This window comes from Diplotaxodon limnothrissa, linkage group LG1 (genome assembly GCF_057381915.1).
Source record: "Diplotaxodon limnothrissa isolate DT_005_m linkage group LG1, D_limnothrissa_male_GT1.1, whole genome shotgun sequence".
Classification (NCBI taxonomy): domain Eukaryota; kingdom Metazoa; phylum Chordata; class Actinopteri; order Cichliformes; family Cichlidae; genus Diplotaxodon; species Diplotaxodon limnothrissa.
The window spans coordinates 9,495,235-9,505,666 of NC_140596.1; the positions used below are offsets into that span (position 1 = coordinate 9,495,235).

At 39.1% G+C, this 10,432-nt stretch overlaps 1 protein-coding gene across 1 annotated transcript; it reads left to right on the top strand.

Annotated features, from left to right (window-relative positions):
- The first annotated feature begins 1,510 nt into the window (after positions 1–1,510).
- nod2 (nucleotide-binding oligomerization domain containing 2) lies at positions 1,511–6,137 on the top strand. The gene is made up of 11 exons (XM_085352366.1): positions 1,511–2,057; positions 2,354–2,407; positions 2,543–2,669; positions 2,925–4,698; positions 4,848–4,931; positions 5,015–5,098; positions 5,178–5,261; positions 5,336–5,419; positions 5,557–5,640; positions 5,754–5,837; positions 6,065–6,137. The coding sequence occupies exons 1-11, from the start codon at positions 1,572–1,574 to the stop codon at positions 6,135–6,137; spliced, it is 3,018 nt and encodes a 1,005-aa protein (XP_085208492.1). The 5' UTR covers positions 1,511–1,571.
- The last annotated feature ends 4,295 nt before the right edge of the window (positions 6,138–10,432 follow it).

Consider the following 10,432-nt stretch of genomic DNA (forward strand, 5'->3'; position numbering starts at 1 on the left):
TACCCTTTTTCTTATGTGTTGAAACTTCTCTCGACCCCCCTGCTGTGATTTGGATAACAGAACTCCACCTTAAAGCTTCAAGTAAGATGCCTGACAGAGAGCACTCTGCATTACACTCCCCTTGGTGGAGTTGCCTGTTTTCAGACAAGAAGAACAAGCAAAAGAAGAAGAGAAACTCCCGTTTGAAAGTTTTACTCCAGTTTGTCTTTGATTACTCCTGCCCTTGAGTGTTTGAGGATTTTCTCGAACAGGGCACAGCGAACACACACAATAAGCTAATCATGTTACTCAGGAGGGAGCTGTAATAATGAAAATGATAAATATATGACTGCCCGAAAAGTCACTCTCGCACCTATTTTATCTCAGCTTCAAAGAATGCAGAGGGAGTAAGGAGCATTATGTGCGGTTTTAGGGTTGGGTTTTTTTGAAGTTTAGATCAGATGCACAGCATGCAGCCTACACTGCAGGTTCTCAGTTTCTGTTCTAACATATGGGCTCAAACTGATACCGTAGCAAGATGATTTCCTACAACCTCTTTATGAATCTGCTGGGATTTTCTGCTTGATTTCTAATTGAACCGCAGTATCTTGTGCCCACAGACACAGTTTGAGCTCTGATTGAATTGATTCGAAGAAGACAGCTTTAGTGATACAAAAAGAAACTGTTAAAAGTGGAAAATCTGTGCCGACACCATGTTGTTTTCTTATGCAATAGTTCCATCAAGTGGTTGCAACACCAAACTGCGATGGGGATTGGAAATACCTAAGACCCGTAAAAGTTTCCGCCACTTTCTTTAAAAGAAGAGAGAAAAAAAATCCCACCCCAAATTACCCTTTCTATTCAACCTTCTGCTTTTTTAAAAACTGCAGTTCCTCTTTGCGGTCTGAAGAATGCAGTATCTTGCAAACGAGACAAGAGGATGTGGAAGTCTCAGTGAAATGTAAGCGCTTGAGTGTGGCAAGCTATATTTAACCAACCTTAAGTATCAAGTCACCATTGTTTGCTCTGTTTGGAAAGCACCAGGGAAGTTGACCATTGCGTCTATGCCACATCTCCGCCTGTATTTAGCTACCATATTATGGGAGGGACTTGGAATCAGGGCAAGTTTCACTTTCAGCTGCAGAATAGGGAAGAGGTAGGACCCTATAACTCTACAGCGGCTCTGTTCGTATGACAGAGGGAGGAAAGAAAGCCAAGTAAGTAAGTGTTCTTTTTTGTGGTTTTATTTTGTGTTACTTACGTCTGCAATTGAGGTCGCTTAGTCGGCTATTCCGTACTTGTACATGTTTTAAAGGGACCAGCAACACATTTGATGTGTATGTAATGGTAGCCATATATTCTTTTCATTCTGGTTTAACTTTTTGTTATGGCTTAAGAGAAAGACGCACAAAATGACATGTACTGCTGTATGGTATTTAAAACAGAGTTAGAAAAGAAAGAAGGAAGCTCTAGTTGGCCCATAGTAACATGTTGACATTTGGCCATTTGCTGTGACAGGTTTTCACACCACAAGAAGCAGAAGTAACCACAAACTGAATGTCCCTGAGCATGGGCACTGATATGGAGAAAGAATGCTTGCCGAGGAACTAGTGCTTAAACAAAGGACGAAGATACTGCATGCACTGTGCAGCAGTGGGTCAGCTGAGCATCTGGAGAGGGTTCTGGATATACTGCTTGCCCAGGGGGCGCTCATATGGGAGGACTACCAGAACATACAGGTACCAGGAAGAACACTGTATACCAATGCAAGACAGCTGCTTGATCTGGTCTATACAAAGGGTGTGGACACATGTGGGCTCTTTCTACATGCTCTCAAACTGGTTTTGCCTGAAGCACAGGCAGTGGGGCTCTCTTTCTCCGAATCCTGCTCAAATCTAGAAGAAAACGATGAACGTCAGAGCACTTCTAATCAAACTCTTCTGGCTCAACGACCGAGCCTTGTCCACAAGCTTCAGGGCTGTGTTGATGGTGTTCTAGAAGCTCTGCTGGATTCGGGTCACTTTTCTTCAGCTGATTGTGATGAAGTGCGGTTACCTATATATACTCCCACCCAACAGGTACTGTAAGCACCTGAATGTCACATTGTTAAAATGTGGTTTGACAACTTCATGCAATTGTTCTTTACCTTTAAACTGTCTTGGAATGAAGCTTGTCATTATTTCTGAATTCCTGATACTTAGATGTCATACAGACAGAAGTGCTGGAGTATTTTTGTTACTTTTTATGTTACTTTATCAGTCAATACTATACTTTAAATAGATCTAATACTATTCTGATATTCCTGAGTAATTATACAAGTAATATAAAATAATATAAAGAAAACTGGTAAACATATCTTGCTGCCTTTGTATAGATCCAGGCAAGGTTTTTACCACTTGCTGCCTGTCTTTGTGCTAAGCTAAGCAAGGTAAAGCTCTTTCTGCTGTTGCATTATTAGATTATGAATATGTAAGTTGGTCTTTTATATAACTCTGCAACAATCCAAATAACTGTCAAAAATAAACTTTTTATTATTTTCATCCATGTCCATGTGATCAATCAGGCAAGGCGTCTGCTTGACCATGTTAGATCCAGAGGTGATTTAGCAGCATCGGTTCTCCTGCAGTACATTCACCAAAAACAAGAACCTGGATTGCCACTTAACCAGAGGGAACTGACTCCTCCCAAAGGTCTGTTACTGTAAAAAGCAATGTTTAAAATCGCAGCAATATGTATTGTTTTTATGAGTAAAGCTATCCTTGATCACCCTCATGGGAATAATGTCCGAAATACAGAAGGTTTCTGGTTATACTTTGAAACACAAAATTGGCAGATTATATTACAAGATTATGCATGTTCCACATTTTACCAAAGAGATACAGGATGTATGAAATGATGACTTGTTCACTCATTCCATCTGTTCTTCACAAATTTTTCTTTCACAGAGTTTTTAAAGTACCAGAAGAAGCTGAGCAGCTCTGTGTCTGCTCAGGCCTGCTTTCTCAGCACTTATGGGGGAACTAGCCATATGTCTCTTGATGACATTTACACTGACGGCGAGCTGGAACTAGCTGAAGTTAATGCCCATGGACCTTTGGGATTGGAAGACATCGTTGGTTTGGCGGGTATAGTGAATGAGGAGGCCGACACAGTGCTAGTATCTGGGGAGGCAGGCAGTGGAAAAAGCACCCTTCTCCAGAGGCTGCACTTGCTTTGGGCTCGAGGGTTAGCCCTTCAAGACTTTCTCCTTCTATTTCCATTCAGCTGTCGTAGGTTGAATTCAGAGCACAATGAACTGTCAGTCCAGGAGTTGTTGTTTCAGCACTGCTGCTGGCCAGACCGGAATCAAGAAGAAATTTTCCAGTTCATCTTGGACCACCCGCATCAAATCCTGTTCACTTTTGATGGCCTGGATGAGCTCAAGCAGAGCTTTACAGATGAACACAGAGTTTGCTGCCCCACCCAGCGTGCACCTGTTCATGTATTATTGTTCAACTTAATCCAGGGTTCCCTCATGAAGGGGGTGCAGAAAGTGGTCACTAGCCGTTCAGAAGCAGTGAGCCCATTGTTAAAGAAGCACCTACGCAAAGAGGTTGTCCTGAAAGGGTTTTCCCCAGCTGGGATTGACTGTTTTGTACGGAAACATCACAGGGACCCCACTGTAGCCGCTAAGGTTTTAGAGTCAATGCAGGCGAACACAGCTTTACTTGGACTCTGTCACAGTCCAGTTCTCTGCTGGATAGTTTCACAGTGCCACAAGGAGCTGCTGGGCTGTGGAGAAGGCAGCCCCAAAACAATTACAGATGTTTACCTGATGATCTTACAGCACTTTCTCCAGCACCAAAGTCCTCTGAAGAGCACGATGGGTTTAGGCTGGCTACAGGAGCACCTAAAAACAGTCCTTCTTCTTGGACAGCTTGCATTTGAGGGGATAAGATCCACCTGTTATATTTTTTCAGGTACAGACCTTGAAGCATGTGGTGTAACTGAAAAGGATATCTGCATGGTTTTTCTCATAAAAAGCAAAGATATGTCCTCTACCCACTCCAAGTGCTATGAATTCAGTCATGTGACATTGCAATGTTTCTTTGCTGCTCTCTTCATTGTTTTGTCAAGTAACACTAACCGTTCAGTTATCCCAAAGCTCTTTGAGCTAGAGAACATGAGGGAGACAGGTCTGACCCGTGTCTGCTTTGGAGCCTGCTTGCCTTCCAGTGATCAACAACAGCAAGCTTCAGAGAAGGAAAGTAAAGCAGCAGAGACACCAAATCTGCAAATCACAGCCATGTTTGTGTCTGGACTATTGTCCCAGCGCCATCAAAATCTGTGGCTCCACTGCTGCCCCAGCGCTGCGGTGGAAAAAAAGGCCAGACAGGTGGCAAAATGCCTTTCCAAAGGCATTCAGAAACACTTTAGGTCCATTCCCCAACCTGTACAAGGGGAAAAGAAGAGCATGCATGCAATGCCCGACTTTGTGTGGCTTATAAAATGCCTCTATGAGATGCAGGAGAGTCAGATAGCTAAAGATGCTATGAGCAAGTTGGAGGTGGACCATCTGAAATTGACATACTGTAATATCGGACCTGTAGAGTGCACTGCGCTTGCTTATGTGCTCCAGCACTTAAGAAATCCTGTAGGCCTCCAGCTGGACAACAACTCTGTGGGTGATGTTGGAGTGGAACAGCTTCTCCCCTGCATGCACATTTGCAATTCCCTTTAGTAAGTGGAAATTACACATTTCTCTTTTGTTAAATTTCCTTGGTTAATAGATTGAACGCCAATTCATTAGAGTGAACAAACTCTCTAACTGCTTTCACTCTAAGAGAGGAGCAGTTTTTATTCTGAAATGCCTATTGTTCCTTCCTTAGCCTCAGAAATAACAACATTACAGATGAGGGCATCCGCAAACTGATTGCTAAAGTCATCCAGTGTGACAGCTTTCAGAAAATTGCGTATGTATTATCAAGATGATTAATACTGCCAGTTAAATTAAATTTTATCAGCCAACTTTCAAAATCTTTTTGTTTCTTTCCAGGCTCTTCAACAACAAATTAACTGATGCTTGCATGCAGGATTTTTCTTATTTATTGAAGACCAAGCAGGTCTTCATTTCTTTAAGGTCAGCGTTTGTCATCAAATGTGACTCTACTGTTGGCCCAATGACCAAAAGATTAACAAATAACCTTCTTCTCTTCAAGGCTAGGCAACAATAACATAACAGCAGAAGGAGCAAAGCAGCTGGCAGAGGGACTGAAAGTCAATCAAACCTTGGCGTACTTAGGGTAAGTGTTTCCCATAAAATGTCATGTTTCATTGTTGATGAATTTTCATTTACAGTATTTCTTTGCATTTCCAGGTTATGGGGCAATAGGATAGGTGATGCAGGAACTGAGGCCCTTGCTAGTAGTCTTGAGAAAAGCAACTCTCTGGTGTGGCTAAGGTAAGATTTGCAATAATTCTGGAACATGTTTGCTTAACTTTCACATTATGAAAACCATGAATGTGCTATTTACATGATATGTTAGGATGCTTTATCAGTTGTTTTTGAAAACGCATCCCTGCACATTTTGCTTACAGCCTGGTAGGCAATGGTGTAGGGAGTGCAGGAGCATGTGCCCTCGCTAATCTCATCAGGAAGAGCACATCACTGCAGGAACTTTGGTAAGTGTTAGACACAAGTTGTATGCAGATTACCAATAGCAGTCTGGTTTGATGGTAACCACTGCTTGCACAGCAGTGCTTAAAATGCTCCACCCTCTTATTTCCTGTTAAAGGTTGACAGAAAACTGCATAACCAGAACAGGGGTTGAATGTCTGATTCAAGCCCTTAAACACAATACATATGTGACATCGGTATGGTATGTAATGCTCAGCAAGCCTGACACTCATGAATACAAAGTTCCCTATATTCTTTAGAGCATCCACTTTTGGACTGTTTGCATCCAGACAAGTTGTTTGTCAGTTTCAGTGCCAAGAAAAAAATGCATCAGTTTGGTGTAAGCTAGAATATTCTTTTTCTTTGTTTTTGTTCCCATGTCTCCTGTTCATTTATTTACTACTACTGTCTCTTCTTTTTGCATTATAGGTTAAGAAACAATGATCTCAGTTTGGAGGATGTAGAAGAAATGAAGCAACTGGAATCAAGACTGATCTTCTGATTTGTATTACAGTGGCAAAGGACTTTACTTTGCAAGAAAATTTATTTTACTTATTACAGGAATAGTTTCTATTTTTATTTGAGATTTAAAATATGTGTAATAGGGTTTAAAAAAATTTGGATCAGTGTTTTTTCAAGGTTACAAAATACATACACCTCTTTATTGGGTTTTTATAGGTGGAAGTGGTGTGGCATTGCTTTATACCATAACAAATACTACCTTTTACATCACCAACACAACTTCTACTACTCATAGTAACAGCAGAAGTGTTATTTTTATTTTTTGTTTCTTTATTTTATTTTGTAGTTGTTAGTGGAAAGAGGTGTGAAATTTTACTACAGAATGTAAGACTGTATAGTCTGTGGTTACCGTTATGGAAGAGTTGTAACACCTTCATATCCTTCAGTCAGAAACAGCTACACATGTCCAGTTACATTGTCTTAAGGTTACAAAAAATGTTACATTTGAAGTTTGCATAGAAGGGCAGAGGCAAATATGCTGTTTTGGAGTGGGAAAAAAAGAAAAACAATTTTCTGTATCAGATCAGATGTATGTTTTTACTGTACTGATACAGAAAACTGTCTGGGACATTTACAAAGAGTATTCTTACAGTCCTTGTTGTGCAAGTTAAAAGGAGAAATTACTGACATGACAAGTTTCAATTTTTGTTTATTAAAACTTATCACAGCAGAAAAGTTTATAGAGCACATTTTGTTGGATGTTTTTTTTCTGGTTGTTTGTTGTAGGAATGAGTTTACAACTCTGTGGAATGTTTGGTGGAAATTGGGTGTATTCTGTTTTACACTATATACTATATTTATGCTGTCTATGTTACCTGTTTTTGTCATGTGTGTAAACTGGTTTCTATTTTCTGTCTTTTAATATAATGCTCATTAAGCAGATATGTAATTAAAAAAACATCCTATAAAAAGATAATTCCCATTCTGTTAATCCTGATTGAATAAATGCAGCTAAAGTACTTGAATCAGATTCACATAAGGTGAGAACATTTATTTATTTATTTATTTTATTTAGGACAGTGCATGTTAATGAACATAAATGTAAAAAAATTTTTTTACATGAATGTAAACATGCCAGATTACAGCCAAAGGCTAATTTCCATCTGTTGTCCTTAAACATAAAAAATAGACATAATAATTCATAAAAATTCATCATACATTCATAATAAAAACTCCATCACCAAACTTACACATACACACCATTCTGTTCCCAAATAAAACATTAAAACTATACAACTCATACATGATCACACACTTGATTTGTCCATAACCAGTTTTTAACCTTTGCCTTAAACAAATTGAATGTCGAGCATTCTCTAATGGGTTGAGAAAGACTGTTCCACAGATGGCCACCCTTAACAGAGAGGACGTTCTGCCCAAATGCTGTCCGTCTGTGGGGTATAAACAAGTCTCCTTGGATTGAAGCTCGAGTGGTCCTGTCTGAGCTTTCTTTATGCCTAATGAACTGCTTTAGTGGTGGTGGAGCAAGGGAGTGTAAGACTTTATATATTAAACACACTCTTTTAAGTTTCACTAAGTTATTGAAGTTCAGTAATTTATGTTTTTTTAACACATGACAGTGGTGGTGGGAAGTTGGTTTTTTGTCAAGTAGTTTTAAACTTCTTTTATAAATGTTTTCAATAGTTTTAAGTGTTGTTGGACAAGCAAGTGACCAGGACGTCAAACAATAGTCCATATGAGAGATGATCATTGAGTAAAAGTAAGTTTTTGCAACATTCATATTTAAATTATTACGTATATGATTAAAATTTCGATCATTAAATTTAAGTACCTGGGACACTTTATTTATGTGACTCTTGAAGGATAATGTTGGGTCTATAATGACCCCAAGATATTTAAATTCTGGAGCTAATTCAACCTCTACTGGCATAGTAGGGTGGTTGACTTGTTATATGGTCTCAGTCAAAGAAGGGAAACAGAGAGAAAGAACTGAGTTATGCCAGAATATAAAAACCTGGACTAAAAATGTGTAAAACAGGTCTTATGGACTGATCAAACCAAATGTATTTTTTTAATTTCAAATCAGCAACAGTATATATGCATGAAAAGAGATACGGAGGGAAAGAGGTATAACAGTGAATCTCTACAGCCATCTGTAAACCTTTGCGAAAGCTGTGTTTCAGAGACAGCTGCATTTGAACCAGTGATGTTGGGCATTTTGTCAAAAATGATTATATAAAGAAAACAGAAAAATACTGTCAGATTTAAAATAATGCACTACAATGATCACACGACAATGATCTCAAGCACATTGGCAATGCAGTAAAAGCAGACCTAGATAGAATAACACACCATCAGTCATGGATTGGCCTTCCCAGAGCCCTACTGAAGCATTGAGGGATCAGCTTGACACAAAAGGCAGCCAATATCCAAAGAAGAGCTTTGAATGTCCTTCAAGAAGCCTGGAGAGTTATTCCAAAAGACTGCTTAAAAAACTACAAGAAAGCTGCTTCAGAGAGTTCACCTTGTACTAATTGTAAAACAAAAGTAGTCATGCTGTGTAGGTTAGTCATTTTCTTTAAAAAAAAATGAATGGTCACAATACTGTGAATAGTAATAGTTGAAACTGAGTAATTCTATATTTTAGAAATATAGTAACAAGTAGTCAGTCCAAAAAGCAATGAATACAAAAAAAGCCATAACTGGAGCTCAAACTACTGATCTGAGACATGCTTTTCACCCTAAGATGACATGACAAGCAAAATATTTTTAATGGTATGATCTAAGAGTTGTATCTTATTTTGGTTACTGTTTCATGAACAGGCCCCAGACAGTAGTGCAAACACTTGAAATTGCAGCAGCACATCATTCCCCCTTTGTTTTATAGAAATATAGATTTAGGTCACATACTGAACAAACTTGATGGTGCCAAGAGGGAACTGTGGTACTGTATGAGAAAGTCGGCAGTGGCCAAGAAGTATGTATGAAGACAGTAAGACACTAATGAGGTGTGCGGTAGGAGAGACAGATGTGTTTCAGGTTGGGGTGGGAATCAATCAATCAATCAATCAATCAATCAATCAATCAATCAATCAATCAATCAATCAATCAATCAATCAATCAATTTATTCATAAGCACATTTAAAAACAACACAGGTTGACCAAATGGTTGTAAGTTGACAGAAGAGTTCATGGAGGAGTCTGATCTGTACTGATCTGTAATGCAAGTACAGAGCAGGTGGAAGAACCTGGAGAGGTGAAGAGAGGTGTAGGTGAAGGGAAGAGAAATGAAAGTCAGTAGAAGTAAGACAGAATTTGTGTGTGAATGAGAGAGAGACGAATTAGACAACTTCTAAATATGAAGATGCTAGGAGCAGAGATAGTGAAGGTAGATGAGTTTAAATATCTGGGGTCCACCATTCAAAGAAATGCACAGTGCACAAGAGAAATGGAGAAAAAAGCGTATGCAGGCGGGAGTAGCAAGAATGAAAGGGATGATTTACGAAGTGATAGTGAGACCTGCTATTATGTATGGTTTGCAGATGGTGGCAATGACAAAAAGGCATAGGGCAGAGCTGAAGATGTTAAGATTTTCATTGGGGGAGAACAGAATGGACAAGATTAGAAATTAGTAGATCAGAGGGACAGCACAGGGTTGACCAGTTTAGATAATGAACATGAACAAAAAATGTCAAAGATGGAGCTGTCAAGCAGGAATAAAAAAAAAAAGAAGACTAAGGAGAAGATTCATAGAAGGAGGACATGCAAAGAGTTGGTGTGACAGAGCAAGATGCAAGGGATAAGGTAAGATGGAGCCAGATGATCCACTGTGAGAACCCCTAAAGGGAGCAGCCCAAAGAAGAAGAAGAAATCTCACAGGACCACAATGGAGAGGCTGTATTGTCTTTGACACTTTAAAACTTGGAACATATAACGAACCTGTTTGGTTATACTGAGAAAATTACAAATGATCTCCAACACTTGAGACTGAGAACCTTCACAGACAGATCTCCAGCAATTTTATACTTAAGTACATGATACTATTAATAATGTCAATCTTCTTACTCTTAGGCCATATTTAATTTTATACCAATTTTTTAATTTCATAATTATAGTGTAAAATTGCTTCTATTTAAATAAATATTTCTGAACTGCCTGCAGCTGATGAGCATCATCTGCCTTGGAAGCCACACTCCAACCTAACTACACTTTCTGCCGTCCGTGGGAAAACCCCAGAAAGTGGGACTTGGTTATTGACAAAACAAACAGCGAATCAGCGTTTTAGAAAGAAACGACTAACCAATGTCTGTCAGC